We start from the raw sequence: 21,052 nt of genomic DNA on the forward strand, positions 1-21,052 counted from the left end.
GAAAGATTTAAAGATGAGTTGCTGGTACCTGGAGTCAACAAAAACTGGAACGAGCTCTACTCTCTACTCGTAGCATTTAATTTGGTCAAAAAGGAGTTGGACAAAATTAAATAGGTCAAGAGAACAGTTCAAACTGATGGCTTTATAACAAATGTATAATCCTAACGACTTGTTTTACATACGTTGGTACATTTTTAGGGCATCACAGGGAAGTTCTCTAATGTTTCATGTCATTTTCAGAACATTATTTCTTACTCCAATCATTCTGTATTCCTTCTCTGTGAGATTTGTATTAGAAACACCTTAATTATTAAAAATTAGAAGACACATGAAAGGACAAATAGTATAAACAAATGTTTTAGAAAAAGAAATTTTCCTCCAATTTGCACACCTTAAAAAATTACACACACTTTGTGGAAAATAGTAGGCATAACTGACAAAAAATGTATTTTAAATTAAACTTTCCAACTGCTTATTGTGTAATGTAAAATGTTACTTTCTCTTATCATAAAAACAATGCATTCTCATTCACAGACTACGCAGATTAACAAGAAAGTAAAGAAGACCCATAACCCCCGCCATTCAGAGACACCACCATCAACACTCAAAGGTGTCTTAACATCCCAATAATTGTTTCCACACACGTAAAAAAAACTGACCAGATCACCTGGGACCCTAGCCATTTATATTCAATGAATGCCAGCAGCAATTTTACCCATGAAAGACTTATCAATTGTTTCCTGATTTCCTCTTCAATCTATAATTTCACATTATTCCTAGAAGCACCAACTGGGCTTTGCTTTCTGCCCCAGGAGCCTGGTTTCATAGCACGTAGAGCTGGCAGTGGATTTAACCAACCCCCTGCCGGGCAGTGTCGCTCATGAACCAGCTGTAGGTGACCACTACAAATGCTTCAGCTCTAGGAAAAAGTGAACTTTCACTTAATTAGTTATTTGTGCCCCTTATGAATTTCAGTGTAGTCTCTAGTAGCAAAGATTCTTTGGGGAGGAGGGGGAAACCTCAGGATCTGTTTTTGTGCTAGAGCTGAACAGACGGCGCTCTACCACGGATCCAAGAACCTAAAAAAGCAAGAAGTGCAGATCTGAGGAACTGACAGTAGAACCAGGAAGAGAAGCAAAGTAAACATAACAAGGGTGAATTGGAAGTCACCCCATGAAAGCCAAGCTATGCTTTGACTACTGTGTGCTGACAGAAGACCCTGTACAATCCTCCATAGACGATAAATTTAGACCATCTCCAGGGGGAGAGGTATGAACACTGTGGTTGTTTAAAATAGGACCAACGAAAGCAAAGCATCTTCTTGGCTCCGTTCTCCAACCAAAGAAAAATACATAGAATATCCGATATGCAGCTGAGGCCAAGACATACATTCCTCTGAAAATAATGCTTCAAACTCAGCAAGGTAGCAGAGTCAGAAGTTCTCAGAATAATACTCCTCCATGCATGACTCTAATCGCTGAAAACTGTAGGTCACTCATTTTTCCAGGTTCCTATATTTATTAAAGCAAAAGTCAGTGCCAAGATACCTAGATTCTCTCAAAAGGGAAAGCAGACTAGAAAAGTTCATCAGAAAAGTCACAGAGGTGTTTCATGGAGTCATCCTCCACCAAAGGATAACGCAGACTTCTCCAAGTCTACTATCAGAATTTTTAAAACAACTGTGAGGACACTTTAGCTTTCAGTGCTTTTTTTCCAGGTCAAATATCTGTGATGATGGTGACAATAGTTAATAAATTGTTTATTTGAAAGTTACTAAGAGCGGTCTTAAAAGTTCTCATGACAAGAAAAGAATTTTTGTAATTACGTGTGGTGATGCATGTTAACTAGACTTATTGTGGTGATTAGTTCACAATATATACATGTATCAAACGATTATGTTGTACAGTGAAGACATACAATGTTATATGTCAATTATAGCTCAATTAAAAGAAAATCTGTGATGACTTACAGCGACTTGTTCATGAGCGATGCAACTTCTCCGTGGAAGCATTCTACTCTCCTCCCCTCACTGTAAACTTGCAAGGGGAGAGTGTTGACTCAGCACCTCTGACCCAGATGTTATGCACTTCCTGGAGTTATATGTGCATCTCCTGCCCCCTGGATCCTTGTCGGGGCCAACTAGTCCCTTGCCCTTAATTGCCACCAGCAGCCTGGCCCACCAGCCTTGGTTAAAGGGTGTGGCCTGCCTCGGCTTCCAAAATTCAAACCACAAATTTGGCTTAGGTTAGGCCACTGGCAATAGGAAGGTTGTACAAAACAAAGAAATAAAAAGAATGCCATCCCCACAGGATGGAATTTGACATTCTTAGTGGCCAAGGCAGAGCTGAATGATGTCACCCCAAAATACAGGGAAGCTAGCTCTTTGTGGAGTAAACTTTGAGCAATGGTCACCAGGAGAAAGGAGGGAGCCACCCTCCCACCATCCATGGACTGCTCTGTTCAAACAGACTTCTTTGTCCTCCCCTGTGCTGAGGAGATGCAACTGTGGGACCCAGCAGTGTCTTTTCCCAGCTCTTTGTGATGGAGCCACTGGTTTGGTAAAGATTGGTAAAGCATCCCTTCACAGCTTCGCTTACCTTTTTCCTCACTCTTACTGCCTTAGACTTGCATCTCCCAAAGAATACATTAGTACTTTAAATCTTTGCCTCACATTCTGTTTTCCAAGAATCCAAGGCTAAGACTGAATTTAAGAAGTTTCACCTCAACTTGATTTTTGAGTTATTTCATTCATCCAAGTTCTAGATTTAAAATGTAAGTAAGAGTAAGTTCAAATTAAATGTGTTAGGTCCTTGAGGAAATATTGAGATATATACAAACTCATCAATTCTAAATTAAGAAAATATTCTTGGAAATTTTTTAAATTAGCCATCCCCCTTTGATCACCCCAAATAGTGATAATAAAATAGTTACTCTATAAAAAATGGGATATGACTATAATTGAAGATCTATGAAACTCTGGGGTGAACAACCAAGAATTTGTCAAAGATTATTACTTATCCTTTTCATCCACATTGTAAAAATAAATATAGTATAGGCAACAAGTAAAATTCCCATTACAATGAACTTCATGGTCTAGACAAATTGATTTCTTATGGCTCAAAACATGCACATTTCTCAAGTGACTGGAATTCATATCCTCAGGCAGCTGGAAATAAAAGAGCTATGTCCAAACTCTCTCAAATGAATTAGCAAAGATAAACATGTGCTCTAAACACTGTTAAGAAAATGAAAGATAACATGAATTCTCCAAGAAAGTAACCCTTTGTACAGACTGTATAATTCCTTTTGGAGGGTGATCAGGATATTTGAGAGAGAAAAGGATGATGAGAATCAGCTGTGCAGTGAGTTGAGCCCTGAGTATTCAGAGATGAATAAGATACTGTCCCTGCTTTTGGTAAACTCACAGCCTGATAAAAGAAGAGACAAATAGACATTCACTGCAGAAGGTATTACGAGAGTAGTATATTTCATGCTTCAGAAACACAGGTGACAATTGCTAATTTGACTTGTAGGAGGTCAAAGATGCCGACAGACTTTCTAGTTAACAAGCTACTGTTAACTGAGATAGGAATTGGTTTGAGGAGGGAAAATAATCCATTTGGTTTGGGACTTGCTGAATTTAAGGTAGAACATCCAGGTGAAGACGATCTGTACACAAACAGAAAATCAAGCCTGAAGTTCAGGAGATACTTCCAGTCTAAAGAAGGTATGAGAGGCAGGAGGGTACAGGTTACAGTTAAATGCAGGCACGGGGAGACCCAGGGAGCATGTACCAGGAAAAGAGGGAGATGGATTGAGAGGAGATAAGAAGCCCAATTCTGGAATCCCAAGGACCATAGGTATTTAGGATGAAAAGGAAATTAGAGGAAGAAAACAAGAAAAGCAGTCCAAAATTAGGAGGAAAAGCCAAAAAGAAAATATCTTCTATGAAAGTTAGGAAGTTTCGAACAGTTACCGTTGGATTTGGCAGTTAGCAGGTCGTGCTGAGAGGAATTTTTGGAGTGGGATTGACCAATGCCAGATTGAAATGAGCTGAAGATAGAAAGGCATACAGGGCAGTAGAAAGGGTGATAAGACACTAGCATCCAACCCTGGCACTGCATCATTACGCTGGGTCAGAAAAAGTAAATTGCATAAAACACAATTGCCGTGTGTGCACGACAGCTTGTCGAAGCCTTTCTGGGGTCTGCATCATCTAGATGTATCTGGTATCATCTGCACTTTGGGGCCATTTTTTTGGTTCCAACATAAATATCTTTAGGGGACCATTCTGGTTTCTGTGTCTCCCTGGGGTTTTTGCACTTAGCTCCCTTTTCATAGACTTGAATTAGGGAGACTGGGTTGGAGAAAAAGACATGGCTCTCACCTTCTGCCTCAGTTTCCCACGAGAGTTGTCTGCTATTTCCTGCTTTGCCCCACATTCCCCTCCAGAAGTTAAAAACTATATTAACCACCACACTCTCCCTTCCCACAGCCCCTAATCCCATTCATTTACATAGGAAGCTGAGGGGGTCACTGACAAGAAGAAACAGCAGCTCTGACAGAGAAGAGGGATATAGATTTTGTTGGGCAGAACGAAAGAGTCAGTCATAATTTAAATACAGATTTTTATCCTTTGGTTTCATGTCAGTTTCTTTTCCATTTTATTATTCTCTAGTCTCTCATTTACCATCAAATGGCATATAATCAGGTACCTCGATATAGAGAGTAACTGTTGCTTGGATAGAAAAGAGCAACTTCATACTTTATGAGATTATTCTTGTACAGAAACTGTGCCTGTCAGGTCTCTTTGATTTCAAATCCATTTTCCTCTCTGTCTCTAAGGAATTGCATTTCCAAGGCTCCCTTGTCACCTGGATTTTACATAGGTTCAACCAGTGAGAAGCACTGGCAAGAGACCAGAGAGCAGGAGGAGAGAAGTCAGGAACTGGGGAGACGCCAGGGAAGTTTTCCCTCTCTGGCTCTGCTTCATGCAGTGTACCCAGCAATGGCTGTTCTTCCCTGTAAGTCCAGATTCCGCCATGTGCCTGCCATGATTCTCACTCCCTGAAGGTGACCCTGCTTCCTGGGTTCTGGCAGCACTTCTGCCTTCCATTGTCTCTCCAGGCTTACAAGTGAGCACAGATTCCTCCTGTTGCTAATCTTTTGAGTGCATCGACCACCCTTATTTGGCTTCTTGGACCTTCCATCACCCAGGAATAAATTCCCTGAAATTAAACTCCTTCTGTTGAAAGACCTAGAGTGGCCTTCTGATTGGAACATAACACATAAACTATCATAACCAGATCTAGGAAGCACAGTTCTAAGAGGATTATTAGCAAAGACAGGGACATGTTTATCTACATCAGTTTTCATTATCCATACTCCCTTACCCAACCCTCAACCAAAAGCCGTATAGAGTTAACTATGTTTTTTCTAACCAGAAAGTTAAAATGTGTTTAAAGCAAGAAAGTATGGGTACAAAGTGAAACAATATCCTGAAGAACAGAGATGCTGTGAAATCAGGGCTCTCAGACAATGAGGGCTGATGGTCCTAGAGGCAAATTAGTTGAAGAAAAAGGGGGACATATTGGACTTGAAGAGCTACTAGAAGGGGAAGTGATGTCAAGATGGGATGCATAGAAAAATGTGCTGGGCAAAATCAAAAGAACTGGAGAGATCAATTTGCTTAGTAAAGTTAAAATATCTGAGATTTGTCGGGTGAAGGGAGAAAGGATTCCAGGGGAGGGGAGAGAGAAGGAAAGAACTGCACTAGAAAATAGGGAGAAGGGGGAGGGAGGGAGGGAGATGCAAGAGGGAGGAGATATGGGGATATATGTACACATATAGCTGATTCACTTTGTTATAAAGCAGAAACTAACACACCATTGTAAAGCAATTATACTCCAATAAAGATGTTAAAAAGAAAGTAGGGGGAAAATAAGAATGCTTTAAATCAAAGAGAAACAACAAGTATACTAAATAGTTTAAATCTCTGGTGACATAATAGGACAAATAAAGCCTTTGTATATATAACTCCTCTCAAGGGCTAAGGACCATAATGTCATGTTTTCCATATTAGGTTTATCTGGGGGAATTCATCTGAATCACTCATGGAACCTTAAAAATAAAATAAAATGACAAATTCCTGGACCCCTGCCCCCCAGTCTAGAATTACGGAAACAAACTCTCTTGGGGGTGAAGATTTTGAACCTGAATTTTACAGAGCTCCCCACTCAAAGCGTGAGAGCCCCAGCTGAAGGAGATACCTGTAAGACCTTGTTAGCAGGACAAACACCAGCATAACTGAATAATCTCCTGGTGTCCAGGAGTAGAGGGATACATCTTTAAGAAAAGTGGGGGAATTTGTCTAATATCAGAGACCCCAAGATTTAGAAGAAAACGTTCAAGATAAATGTGTTTGGATACTCTGGGCAGTGACAATTAGAAGATTGTTTCCAACAGACCTGGGTAAGCCTTCTGTTTGAGGGTCTCCCTGGGAGGATCCTGTCTCATCATAGACCAGAAGGAGATTTTTATTTCTATGCATGTTTTATGGTTTAGGATGTAAATGCACCCCATTTTCTTTTTCCTGCATTTTGGCATGGTCCTGAAGTAATTTTAACCAACTTTAATTTTCAGTTGGAAGGTTCTGGGACATTAAAAAAAAGCAAAACAAACAAAACAGTCTTTTAAAAATATTTTACAGAGCTATTTGCTGTACTTTTTTTTTTTTTTGCTCTTACAGCCACTTCTTTTTACTTACAGTTTGTGTTTAATGCAAATCAATTCCATAACATGAGAAGTTACTATGAATCAAACCAGAAACACACAAACACAATATACAATCCAAAATAGAGGTACAGCATTCAGGTATGAAACAAAAGAGAATGTTCATTCAGACACACAGTAACTTGAGATCTGTTGGATATGGTTGTTCCAGTGTAGATTTCTAAAGATGGAAAAAAAATGACTTTGGTTATCAAGACTACTGTGGCCATATTAGATTTTGGAACACCGAAGCAGCAGTGTGTGACCATGCGAACAAAAGACTTCGGGAGTGTCTATTTTTAAACAGGTTTCTGTGCATCAGGGCAGTTGTGAAAAGATTTACTTTCCAAAATCAAGCCCACTTTAGGCTTAGAACCAGGTTCTAACTATCTAAAAATATTGAATGATAACAGAAAGTGTTCCAAATGTGGCTACTCTGATTCAGTTTAAAAAGAAGTATTTACAGAAAAGAGTATAAAAGTTTTTCTGAATTTAATGGAAGCAAACTTCCAGTCTTCCCTTGCCAAATATATTTGGTTACAGTGTAGCTCCTTCACATATTTGCCTTTTTAATGTCAAGATTTGTCAATTTTACCTTCAAAACAGATCATCTTTTAAGCTGTAAAAAGTATTCGACATATGCAGAAATAAAAAGCATTTTGAAATTAATTGAGATCAATGTATTTCTACTCTTTATCTGTTTAGCTAAATGAATCTAGTGCTCTTTCGAATAAGAATAGTTGATAAGTACATAAGTGAAAAGTACTCATTATGCTTGGATTTGGGGAAGATTCCAATCCATCATTGCCCTGGTACATATCAATGACTATATAAAAATTCAAATGCGATATCAAACCCAAACCCCAAGGGAAAGAGTTCAGTTCCCAAGAGAACAGTGATAGCTTAACATAAAATTTTCTCGGGAGTACCTCAGTATTAAATGAGTACTGCTGAAACAACACAGTGGGGGTTTACAGTAACACCTGGAAGTGCCTTCTAATGTACATATAAGTAGAATCACAGAAGCTATCTGTTTTACCTCATTGTTTTATGGCCTTACAAGTTTAATGAACCAAATGAAAACTGAATCTCTGTTCCACATCCCATTCTTTATCTCCAAATAAGATAAAATCTATTCTCACTTTCAAGGTAGAATTTTATGGCTCCATACTTCTTAAGCCACATTTAAGGAAATCACCTCTTAACCAATTTTGGATGTTGTCTCTCTTCATCTTGTACAGGAAACTCCAGCGGATTTAATTTTGGCATTCCTCATCTAGTCAAACCCTTCTCATGCTCTTCAAACCAATCAAATCTGGGATCCTCAACAGTTTCTGTCAAGAAAATAAGACATGGAACTTGCAGATTCATTCAATGAAGACCTGGGTTTTTTTTTTCGCTTGTCACACTGGATGTCTGGATGCCATCTGAATTGGGTTTAGAGGATGGGGAAGTATAGATGCTTCCTGGCCCGAGTCTCTTAACAGTAGAGATGCAGAAGGGAGACCAAGATCACCAAGAGACTGGCTGTTGACCGCAGAGCACCGTCACTTGCCTTGGTGGTGGCATTCGCTAGATTGGGGGCAGCTGACGTGTGCTGGGAGGAGTTACTTGCAGGTGTTACAGCACTGGTTTGATCTGAATAGATCTGCGTGGGTAAGGGCAGTGCCAGAAGCATCAGCCCCAGTCCGAGCCTGGCCGCCATCGCCCTGTCCAAGTCCACTCCGTCGGTGCGCAGCGCGTCTCACTGCTGCGCTTATTTTACACACAGCATGATAATTACTTCTCCAGGCTTTTTTTTTTCTCTTTGTTTAGAGGTAACTTGATAAGCAGTTTTTAGGAGACAGTCACAGGCACCCATTAGTAATGCCTGGAACATTTGGGGAAGCTTCAAGACCATTTGTAACACCACTGAAGACATTTTCAATAACTGGCAAAATCTTGAAACGGAAATTGCTCTTGATGTTATATTTTCAAAGCAATTTTGTTTGGAAATATTAGCACAGTCTACAAAGGAACATCATATCATACTGTTAAGGGGACTAAGCCATTGAAGCTTCAGCGGTCAACTGGAGATTTCTCATTCGTTTCTTTCTGCTTTCCCTCCTTTCTTCCTGCCTTCCTTCCTTTGTTCTGATATATATGTGGGATAAATACTGAGCACAAACAGTCATTATCTGCTGTAATCCAGTGAGACAATCAGATATTAAGCAAATAATTTTACAAAAAAAGTAAAACTTTAAAATAGGTAGAAATATGAGAGCATCTGACAAGGGATTTGACATAATCAGGGGGTCAAATGACAGTTTTCACTGCCTTTCAGACATCCAAAGAGAGTTGGATAGGTGGTTGGTTAGATGGTTAAAGTCAAAAGATCGGTTGCAGTTAATTGTTTATAGGCTAGAGCTATCCTGATTAACACTTGTTTTCTTTACATGATCATTTGAGATGGCCTGGATGAAATGTATTCTTCCAAGTAATAATTCCCGAGCATGTGACACAGTGGTTGTATGAATGTGGTCTTCACTGAGCTGGATTTTAGTCTGATTGAAGGCGTGCTTGCAACAGTTACGTGGAAAGCCCTATACAATTCAAAGCCAAAATGAGAACCAAGACAGGGGCTGATGCAGGAGCCCAAAGGAGACAAGCAGGGGCTCCACGTATAGAGTTAGGAAAAGAGGAGGAGGAAGGGAAGAGAAAAATCATTCTTGTGAGGGATCAACTATATCAAAGCAAATATCCACAGAGAAAGAAGAAAGATCTTGGCATGTACAGGGATGCCATGAAATAGAATAGTTGTGAAGTTATTCAGGTTAGAGCATGTAGGTTAGGATTTCAATGTATGAATTTTGAGGGAAAACAAACATTTAGTCTATAACGTTCTGTATATACCTGAATTGAAATGAAAAAAGGTATATGTGAGTCATTTATATGATCAACATCAACTAGTAGCCACCAAATGAAGAATAAAATTTAGAAATATATCTAAATGTATTAAATACCCTTGTCATCACAGAAGGAATCCATTGTTAAGAAAACTCTTTTGATATCACACATAGAAAATGAAAAGCTGCTTTCTTTTTTTGTAGCATATTTAAATATTAGCTCTTTTGTGATTATATGCCCCTGAAGGCAAATTATTCCAGAAATAAATAAGGTAGAAGGCTTTTCTTAAGCAAATGTTTCTTGAGAATGACAAACTTCACGGTTATTTAATTTTTCATTGTTCTTTGTTGCACTAAGGAGCCCCTTTCTCTTTGTTTCTCAATGAAGAATTCACTTTCCAAAAAGGAAAGGAAAAAACGGTTCTCTAAAAAGGCACATAAGCTCTCTGAGCAAGGCTTTACTCCTGTGTAAAACAAGGACAGCAGGGGCTGGCGTCTTGACTGCTACAGCCAGGGGGCGCTCCAAGCAACTCACATCTATCAACTCAATTCTTACCACTGTGAGGTGGCTGTCCTCTCCTTCTAGGTGAGGAAACGTGTTGGGCTATTTGCCAGTGATCACATGCCAAAGGAATTAGGACAAAGGGAGGGTTCGAACCCAGGGACTTTAGAACCAACATCTGTGCCATTGGCCACCATGCTGCACTGTCCTGTATAAACATGCCAAGCCTACCTTCTAGGATTCTTCAGCAGACCAAGCCAGACAAAGCACATGAAGTACTTAATACATTTTAAGGAGTGATGCAAAAGTAAGTTAACATTTTTATTAAAGTGAGTGATCCCAGGATGAAAGGAAACATCCAAGGCTGTTGCAGATAACATTACCCCAAACCTTCACTCAAAAGATGCCTGATTTGAGATGTCAAATAAATTGGAGGGGAAAAAAAGAGAAAGAATTTGCATGTTTCATAGTACCATAAAACATTGTTACTGACATTATGTCTCACCACAAGTAAAATAAAGTCTTGATAATATGAGATACCTTAAACTCTGGTATCTGATTAAATCACACGTGAAAAGTATAACTTATGGGCTTCCCTGGTGGCGCAGTGGTTGAGAGTCCTCCTGCTAATGCAGGGGACGCGGGTTCGTGCCCTGGTCCGGGAGGATCCCACGTGCCGCGGAGCGGCTGGGCCCGTGAGCCGTGGCCGCTGGGCCTGCGCGTCCGGAGCCTGTGCTCCGCGGCGGGAGAGGCCACAGTAGTGAGGGGCCCGCGTACCGCAAAAAAAAAAAAAAAAAAAAAAAAAAAAAAAGTATAACTTATTTTGTCAATGAGGCTGTATTGGCTCAGGCTATGAACATTTTATTTAAACTCCCTTTATATTTTTGGTTGGATACAAGTCACATTTAGTGTATTATCTGTCTTTTCCTGAGGAATTCTGAAATCATTTTTTTCTAATTCATCTGAAAGGCTGCAATGAACAAAAATATTTGTCTCTTCTTGAATTTAGGATTATTCTATCAGTAAACTAGCAGCCTCAAATTTATACTTTTATTACTATCACTTTTGACATCAATGCTTTAAAAGGTATTTCCCATCGCTTTTTATCATTTACTTGTAAATGTAGCAGAGGTGAGCCACAGCCACATAAAATATCATAGGATAACATTCACAGAAATAGAAATGTATGATACATAGTTAAATAGTTGCAAGGATATTATGAAAATTGTGAAACAAAATAAATGCTAGAAATTGTTCTATATCAATGTAAAGCATGAAATTTTTCATTATCATTGTTTTCAAAACTTGTAAATAGCTTGATATCCATGAAACAGTCATAAATTTCAGCATCTTTTCATTTTTTTCCCTTGTGTTGTAGTTTAGAGATGTATTTTCTTTTCTTTTCTTGCTGTAACCTACTTAGAGTCATCAAAGTAACTTGAACTTGGTTGATCGTTGGTTTAACAAGCAAGGAGTTTGTGTGGTGAGCAGTGGAACATCTAATTCTGTGCAATCAAAAGTGCAACCAGAGCAAAGTGGCAACATTGAAAAGACTCTCAAAGGTGCTTAATCCTAAATCCTCTCCAGGGATGTCCTTATTTAAGTGATTTCACTTAAAATCTGTGGGTGACCCTCGGGTAACTAGAAACATCTAAGACACTGCATAGCCTGAATTCCAGCACAGTCATTATATGAAGGGATAAGGTATATAGTAATTGTTTCAAGAGCTAAATGATATTTTAATTTATTGTGTTTAAGGATGAAGTAATAATTATTGAAAAATTTATTAAGCACTAACTATGCTTCAAGTACTGTACTAAGAGCTTTATACACGTTATAAGAAAAAGAAAAAGATCATAATCAATGACACATTCAAGGGACTTATGTGGACTTAGGAATGAGATGGGTCATTAGGAACCTGGATTTGGTTTGGAGGTATCTGATGATTTTTTTTTTTTTTTTTTTTTTTTTTTTTTTTTTGCGGTACGCGGGCCTCTCACTGTTGTGGCCTCTCCCGTTGCGGAGCACAGGCTCCGGACGCGCAGGCCTAGCGGCCATGGCTCACGGGCTTAGTTGCTCCGCGGCATGTGGGATCTTCCCGGACCAGGGCACGAACCCGTGTCTCCTGCATCGGCAGGCGGATTCTCAACCACTGCGCCACCAGGGAAGCCCTCTGATGATATTTTATACCAGGAAGCTAAGAATTCTTCTATTTGGATTTTTCACTGAGGCTGAGGATGATTAATAGGAAAAGTAGAAATGAAAAGCATTTTATTAATAGTAGCCCACTGACTAATACCCTCCCAAAGCAAAATTCCTGGTGAAACTGGACAGGAGCCCAGAGCTCAGGCTGGAGCCTAACAAAGCCTGGATTTTCCAAAGCCCTTGTCTGGCTTTCTGCAGAGCCTCCGGTGATGCGCATAGCAAAACATAGGTGTGAGAAGGGAACAGAGAAGAAATATCGGCTCCAAGGGAACCAGAGTTCACTTCCTAATATCACAGAATAGTCAAAGAAGCAGAGACTAACCACATTCACATAAAATACCATAGAATAATGTTCATAAAAGTATAAATATATGGTACATAGTAAAAAAAAGAAAAGCCCAATTTTCATAATGTCTTAACACATTGCTCTCAATGTATGGAAGATAAAGTAGTCAGAAAGCATTTCACACAGGGTACCATCCTAGTTGGGGAAGTGTGCTGGTTAATCTTATGTGTCAGCTTGGTTAGGCTATGGTGCCAAGTTGTTTGGTCAAACATTAAGCTAGATGTTGCTCTGAAGGTATTTTATAGCTGTGATTTACATTTACAATCAGCTGACTTTAAGTAAAGCAGTGACCCTCAACCAATCAGTGGAAGGCTTTAAGTGCGAAAACTGAAGTTTCCAAAGAAGAAGGAATTCTGACTCAAAACTGTAACATAGGAACCCTGCTTGAGTTTCCAAACTCCTAGCCTGCCCTGCAGATTTTGGACTAAAGACTACAACATAACTCCTACCTGGATTTTCAGTCTGCTTCTCTTCCCTACAGATTTTGGACTTACCAACCGCAAAATCATGTAAGCCAATTCCTTCAAATAAACACCAATGAACCTAGAAAGAGAACACAGAAAGAGCTGAACTCAAATATGTGGGATGATTAATTCAATAAGGTAGAGATAGGGACACTTGAGAAATACTATTTAAATGCTTAAAACACATAACAATATACTTTATAACCTATCAACGACGTATTGGTTTCATCTGGCTAAAAACTACTTAAAACGATTGTATTTACAACTGTAAAGAAATTCACAACACGTTCCCACCAACAGAACATTTTCTAAGTCACAATGCATTAGTAATTTAAAACAAATATATATGAAAACTCAGAAGACAAAAATAATTTTTAAATGAATATAATGCAACCAAAAATCTCCTAAACTACTCCTGAGTCAAGGGGAAATTTAAGTCTCTAATTATAGAGATCTTTGAGAATGAGATATATACCCAATGGATATATTTGGTTCCCTTACATAATGTGTCCCCCCAAAATTCATATGTTGGGGCCCTAATCCTTAGTGTGATAATATTTAGAAGTGGGGTCTTTGGGAGGCAATTGGATTTGTACGAGGTCATGGAGGTGGAGCCCCCATGATGGGATTGGTGCCCATATAAGGAGATGAAGAGACAACAGCTCTCTCTCAGCCTTGTGTGCATACAGTGGGAAGGTGGCTATCTAGAAGCTAGGGAGAGGGTCCTCACCAGAATCTGGCACCCTGATCTCACACTTCCAGCCTCCAAAACTGGGAGAAATAAAGATTTGTTGTTTAAGCCACCCAGTCTATTGGTATTTTGCAACTGGAGCTAAGACACTTACCCTGCTGAAAAAAGCCAACCAAAAGAAAATGGTTGGGAAAATTTTATAGGACTGCAGGAAAATTACGAGGCATTTTAATTGCATGTTCCAAATGTCAAGGATCTGTAACTTTTAAATATAGTGGCAGGGCAGGAATAAAGACACAGACATGGAGAATGGACTTGAGGTCACGTGGGGGAACGGGAAGCTGGGATGAAGTGAGAGGGTAGCACTGACATATACACACTACCAAATGTAAAATGGATAGCTAGCGGGAAGCAGCTGCATAGCACAGGGGATATGGGGACATATGTATACATATAACTGATTCACTTTGTTCTACAGCAGAAACTAACACAACATTGTAAAGCATTTATACTCCAATAAAGATATAAAAAATGCAATTAAAATAAAATTATGAGGATTTATGTCAACCTCTGCATATCAGGAAGAGGCCATATCAGGAAGAGAGCCTCTGGAAAACAGCACTTGCCTTGGATTGTTATTGCAGAGAAAAAACTGGGCAAAAGATAATTTTTTTAAAAAAAGAAAAAATATATATAAAATTACGACTCTCATACACGTATACAAATGAACACTTGATACAGATTGTATTTAACTCATTAATCAGGAAACATGAGGGGGTCCCAACCAGTTCAAGAAGTTAATGTTAGAAAGTTACAGAATTCACTTGCATGTCTATAGACAAGAATTATTTTGCATTGCTACCAATTACCCATAACTTATATAGTTGTAGCATAGCTCCCATAGACTCAGAATCATATCATGTCTTTCAGACAGAAAATTAGGGGTGCCCTAGCAAATCATTGTAGATACAGGATTTAACAGCTCTGGTTTTATTGACTTCTATGTAATATGAATAGTCTACTACAGCTGATTTCCCTCATCCCTATCTATTTAAAAAGTCATGATATTTATCCATTCAAGTTGAATTGTTGATATTGGATTGGCCAAAAATTTTGTTCATGTTTTTCCATAACCAATATATGTAAAACCCAAACGAACTTTCTGGCCAACCCAATATTTACATTACAGACTGAAGAGAAAACCACAATCCACTCCATCCAGGCTCTTGATAATTTTTGAATACCACGTTAGCTTCCATCCATCCTAAAAACCTTCCCTAAACCATCAAACTATACACCAAAACCAAGCAATACTCAGACATGACAAAGGAAAAAAGAGCAATAGAGAAAATTTATGTAAGGGCTGAACATCCTTCTCCTGTTCATTCTGGATTCAGTATTCTTTAGGAATTCTTCTGGTGTGTTTTTTCCCCTTCCATGGGCAAATTCTTAATGAGTGTGATCATCAGCATTTGTTTCTCTCTAGTTGCCCTGTCGTGGATTTCTAGGCATCTTAATATTTGTAACAAATTCCTTTAAAGTGGATGAGAGAGATGTATATACATAGAAAAGGGCTCAGAAGAGTCAAGATATCCTTGGTTATTTATAGCTATTTATAATTATATGGATAGTGGAATTATGGGTATTTTAATTTTCATATTTTCACTTTATTTATTCCCTGCTTTTTCTACAATGAAACTATAGTGATTAAAATGGAGAATCAGTATTTTTTATCTGAATTTTTTAAAGGCCATGGAACAATTTAGATGTCTCTTAGAAGTTTATGTTTGTTTTTTCTGAATGTACCATGTAGAAAGCCTCAGGCCAGGAATTTAATTATTGTACTCCTCATGAAAGAATTGCAAAGTTTATAATTATAATAATTAATTGTACCTTGCTTATGTTCAGGGGATACAAGTCCCACTTATTCCACCTCAAGAAAATGATGGGTGTATTCTTTATGAAGTTTCAGTAACTTCCTATAGTTATTGAATTAAACATCACCATCACCACAACCACCATCATCATAGCTAATTATAAACGTTTCATATGTGAGATTCCATTTCAGGTACTATATACATATCTCACCAATCCTCATAACAACCTTGTGTGGTATACACCCCACCTCACAGATGAGAGCGTTGACTTGGGGAGAAGTTAAGGGCCTTGCTCTTTTGGATCACACAGCTAGATAGTGCTGGAACTAGGATTTGATCTCAGATGACAGACTCCAGAGCCCAAGTTTCCAACTCCCAAACTTTCTGTTTTGCAATGGTGTGAAGCATGTGAACAAAAAGGAGAGCTGAAATAATGACAGCTAATGTGAAGGACACATACTTAAAACCAAGCAGAAATGGGGAGGACTCCCCTCCCCTGCATATGAGTTTACATTTATGAGCTCTACATCTTTCCCAGCATGAGTACCTGAAAGTGTGCACATAAAGCTTGCCCTAGAGGTTTTCTGTTAGGTCTTATTTCTACATCAGGCCAAATGGCACATGGTTAAAGAATGCTATGTATCCTTGAACATAAACTTCATGTACAATATACGTACAAGTGGGACAAAAGTCCAAATCTACTTTCAGTTGAGGGTGAAGGTAGAGTCCATGGTCAGGAAGCACCCTGGGATTTTAGGGCATATCCTGCCTTCACAACCCACATACTATCCCTCTCCTTCTCTACCTTGTAGGCCCATTTTCAATCATTTCCACAACCTCCTCAACCATGACCACCTTGTCTTTCTGCCATGTCCACCTTATCATTTACCAACCCTGGGGAAAGCTGACCATCTGTTGTTTATTTCCTACTCCCACTTCTGAGCTGCAAAGAATTAAAAGAAAAGAAACAAAGCCAAGAGAGTTGACTGTAAGTTCTCATCATCTATCTCAACTTGAGCTTGCAGAAATATTCACTAGCAATCTTCTTTCAGTTCTGTATTATTTCCCTTTCCTGCAGTCTCTAACATCACAAAACTTTCCCCCCTCACTCCATCCTTCCCCCTCTACTCCCTCCCTCACTCTCAACAAATTTTCCTGAATCCTATTCTTCTTAGAAGGTTGAGAATGTCCAATGAGTTTCTTCCATATCCGTCCTAGCCATTACAAAATCTGTCTGGATTCAATCTCTAGGTATTTTCATTTCTGCTCTCAAGAAAAGCACATCACTCCCCTTGACTACAGCAGTTCCCTCTAACTGAGCTTTTTGCCCCTCATCTTTCTACATTTCCTTGCTTCATTCTTTATTCTTTTGTTCTTGGAAATATTTATTATCTCCCTCTTTACTTATGCTTTTAAATTTGGCCACGATTCCCTGCTATTTAAACCAAATAAGGATTACCAGCTTCTGACTCTCCATTATCTGAGCCTTAGTATTTTCCCTCCACATCTTCCTCCTTCAACCAGTTCTTTATCACATTTATTTATTTAACAAATATGTATGTGCACCCCTAGTACCCAGCTCTAGCCTAGTAATAAAATAAGCAAAAATACCTGTCCCTTAGCGCTTACATTCTGAGGGCGGAGGGGGAAAACAGGCAATAAAATGAACTTAAAAGCAAAATATACCATGTGTTAGATCATGCAAGGAAGAAAACTAAATAAGGGAAGGGAGATATAAAATGTCAGCGGACAGGATGTTGAAGTGATAGAAACGGTGACTAGGAAAGAAGCACCGGAAAGAGGATTTTTGAGTAACAGCCTAGAGGATGTGAAAGAACTTGCTGGACAAACATTCAGGGCAAGAGAACTCCAGGTAAGGTGAAGAGTAACTGCAAAATTCTGGAGGCTGGAGTGTACCTGTATACAGCAAAGAGGCCATGGGGCTGAAATAGAGTGTATGCAGGAGAGAGTTGTAGGACACAAGTCAGACAAGTATTGGGGGTGAGGGTGGAAGATGGAACCAGATCCAGTTGGGCTGGATCCAGCAGTAGATCACTGTAAGGACCTACTTGGTTCTGACAGTCTGTTTCAGTTAGGATAGAGAATTGACCCAAGAAAAGAGTGCTTTGGTAAAATAAGGGATTCATTTTCTCATATTTAATATGCAGATCAGAGATAAATAGTCCAGGACTGTCAGTCATTGTAATCCAAGCTCCATTTATATTTCTGTTCTGCTTTCATTAGTCTGTGACTTTCCTCCTCAAGTTTACCTCATGGTCACAAGATGGTTGCTGGAACTCTAGTCAGTGCCTGCATTCCAGGCAGGGACTAGCTGAATAAACCTCTTTAAAAGACATTCTCAAAAACTACCTCTTAAAGACATGTTCGTACATATCACTGGCCATCCTTATTTTATAATAGGGGTTAGAAAATGTTAAATTTTAGCTAAATACATGGCCATCTTCACAAATTAAGGTTCATTAAGGCAGAGAGGAGCATGAGTATTGAGTAGGCAACTAGCTACCATAGATGGTTAAAATTTTTATAGCTTTTAACAAGAAAATGAAGAAGTTGGATAAGTCTAAAAGTGGAATTCTTAATTTGGTGGTCATTTTATCCACAAAATAAATGCACATGATGACGAATGCTATTTAAAATAAATAAGTAAACCAATTTTGGGAACTATTTCCATCCGTAGGAACATTTTTTCTAAACTTGGAAAGCTCTTTTATTTTGCTGTGGGAACACAACTGAAATGATGACTCTCCAAGATAATTATGAGCAAAAAAGTACTCAAGAGAGACATGGGTATCCTCTATAATTAATATGGCAGAGAAAAATATTGCCATGAGGACAAACCAGTCCACAAAGTGTGAACCAAGTTGATATCCTCTGAAACGCTGGTGTCCAAAAATCCTTAGGAGAGACTGCTGTGCTTGAATATCACTTTGCCAACTTCGAAAGTTACATATATGTGTGGCAATATTATGTAGAGGTCAAGAGAGAAAAAAATAGTTACAAGGTATAGCTAAGTATTCATAAATTTAAAATGTAGAGGTGATATTAAAAGAAGAGAAAAACCTCCAGTGGCTCTGTTGGCATGCTGAGTAGAGACAGGAGGCAGATACATCTGCAATTTTAAGTTCTTCTAAAATAAGAAAACTCATCATTTCTAGACTCTTTCATTTTGAAATCATCTGTTGAGGTCATAAAATCTACTGAAGCCCTTTCTGTTCCCATTTCAAGGTGACTTATTTCATAAAACTATTCCGGATCCTGTAAGGTGGTTTTTACCAACACGATGATACAACCTTGAAAGGGAGGGGAAGTTCCGTTTCTGTCTTCAGGAAGCAGTAACCCAGAGTCATTCTCTGTGGGTTCTACATGAACATTAATTAATAATGAATGGAGGATACTTTACCATCTGTTCAGCACTGATTCAAAATATACTGTTGTTACTTAATTGGATTATTTTTAGTCCTGTAGTTTTCAGCTGGGTGAACACTAATGGCTGGATCTGTGAAATGCCCTGGCAAACCATAACTCCTGTTTTGAAATCCTTGTCTAGAGGGGTGGCTGGTTATTGAATGATAAGTACATCCGAATAGCAATAAGAGAAGGTCCTTTCTAACATTTGGTTTTCTTAAAGTGATAAAGCATTCCCTCTTCAGTAGAATAATTCAAGTCACGTATAACAAGTGACAGCCTGGAGAACTAGGAGCTCATGGAAGAAAGACAGGGAAAAAAATTTTAAGGAAAAGAAAACAAATGGGATTTACATATATGGTAAGTAGCACAACATTGTCTCTCTTTTTTTGGCATTAACCCACCCCCAGCACTTCCTAGCACGTTTGTATCAGAGTTGCCATGCTGTGCTGCCCTCTGTATGTGCTATAGGATGCAGAGGGACCAGCAAATAAAATTTCAATTCAGATATAAGACATATAATCATAACATGATAGTCATTTCTTCATGAAGGAGAAATTGAGCTGTTTTTAAAATTACTTAAGGCAAGAGGCTTCTGAGAGGTTACAGTACTTTTTTTTTCTAACTTTCAAATTAGAATGAAGAATAAGAAGTAAAGATACTTACTTAGGTGCCCAAGGGGAGCTGTGGTTCAGTTTTAGTGTACTCTTCTTCAGTTCGTGGATTGCAGGCTAGAGTAATTTATCAACAGCCCCAAGTGCTTTATTTGCCCCAGTGAAGGACTTTATTAAAGGTGTGATTTCCCCTAGTTCACTTTCAGCTGCTCCAATGCTGCAAAACAGTCTTAGACATTTAAGACACCCTCTTTAAAAGACAATCAAAATCATCCTTCCGATATACAGTGGGGAAAAGACAGCCTCTTCAATAAGTGGTGCTGGGAAAACTGGACAGCTACATGTAAAAGTATGAAATTAGAACACTCCCTAACACCATACACAAAAATAAACTCAAAATGAGTTAAAGACCTAAATGTAAGGCCAGACACTATCAAACTCTTAGAGGAAAACGTAGGCAGAACACTCTATGACATAAATCACAACAAGATCCTTTTTGACCCATCTCCTACAGAAGTGGAAATAAAAACAAAAATTAAAAAATGGGACCTAATGAAACTTAAAAGCTTTTGCACAGCAAAGGATACCATAAACAAGACCAAAAGACAACCCTCAGAATGAGAGAAAATATTTGCAAATGAAGCAACTGACAAAGGATTAATCTCCAAAATTTATAAGCAACTCATGCAGCTCAATAACAAAAAAACAAACAACCCAATCCAAAAATGGGCAGAAGAACTAAATAGACATTTCTCCAAAGAAGATGTACAGATTGCCAACAAACACATGAAAGAATGCTCAACACCATTAATCATTAGAGAAATGCAAATCAAAACTACAATGAGATATCATCTCACACTGGTCAGATTGGCCATCATCAAAAACTCTAGAAACAATAAATGCTGGAGAGGGTGTGGAGAAAAAGGAACCCTCTTGCACTGCTGCTGGGAATGTAAATTGATACAGCCACTATGGAGAACAGTATGGAGGTTCCTTAAAAAACTAAAAATAGAACTACCATACGACCCAGCAATCTCACTACTGAGCATATACCCTGGGAAAACCATAATTCAAAAAGAGTCATGTACCAAAATGTTCATTGCAGCTCTATTTACAATAGCCAGGACATGGAAGCAACCTAAGTGTCCATCAACAGATGAATGGATAAAGAAGATGTGGCACATATATACAGTGGAATATTACTCAGCCATAAAAAGAAATGAAACTGAGTTATTTGTAATGAGGTGGATAGACCTGGAGTCTGTCATACA

The 21,052-nt window shown here is 38.7% G+C and overlaps 1 protein-coding gene across 1 annotated transcript; it reads right to left on the reverse strand.

Annotated features, from left to right (window-relative positions):
* Positions 1-8,251: 8,251 nt before the first annotated feature.
* Positions 8,252-16,590, reverse strand: LOC136794126 (signal transducer CD24-like). Its single transcript, XM_067033290.1, has 4 exons — positions 16,547-16,590; positions 14,019-14,022; positions 13,159-13,252; positions 8,252-8,493 (listed from the first exon to the last, which is right to left on the reverse strand). Exons 1-4 carry the CDS (start codon positions 16,588-16,590, stop codon positions 8,252-8,254), a joined length of 384 nt encoding a protein of 127 aa, XP_066889391.1.
* Between the last annotated feature and the right edge of the window lie 4,462 nt (positions 16,591-21,052).

The sequence above is a fragment of the Kogia breviceps genome, chromosome 4 (genome assembly GCF_026419965.1).
Source record: "Kogia breviceps isolate mKogBre1 chromosome 4, mKogBre1 haplotype 1, whole genome shotgun sequence".
In the NCBI taxonomy this organism is placed as follows: Eukaryota; Metazoa; Chordata; class Mammalia; order Artiodactyla; family Physeteridae; genus Kogia; species Kogia breviceps.

Coding starts and splice junctions, on each gene's coding strand:
- LOC136794126 (XM_067033290.1), bottom strand. CDS start 16,590: ATGGTTGAGGAGGTTGTGGAAATGATTGAAAATGGGCCTACAAG. Junction 8,494..13,158: donor GAAGCAGACTGAAAATCCAG/GTAGGAGTTATG, acceptor GCACCGACGGAG/TGGACTTGGACAGGGCGATG.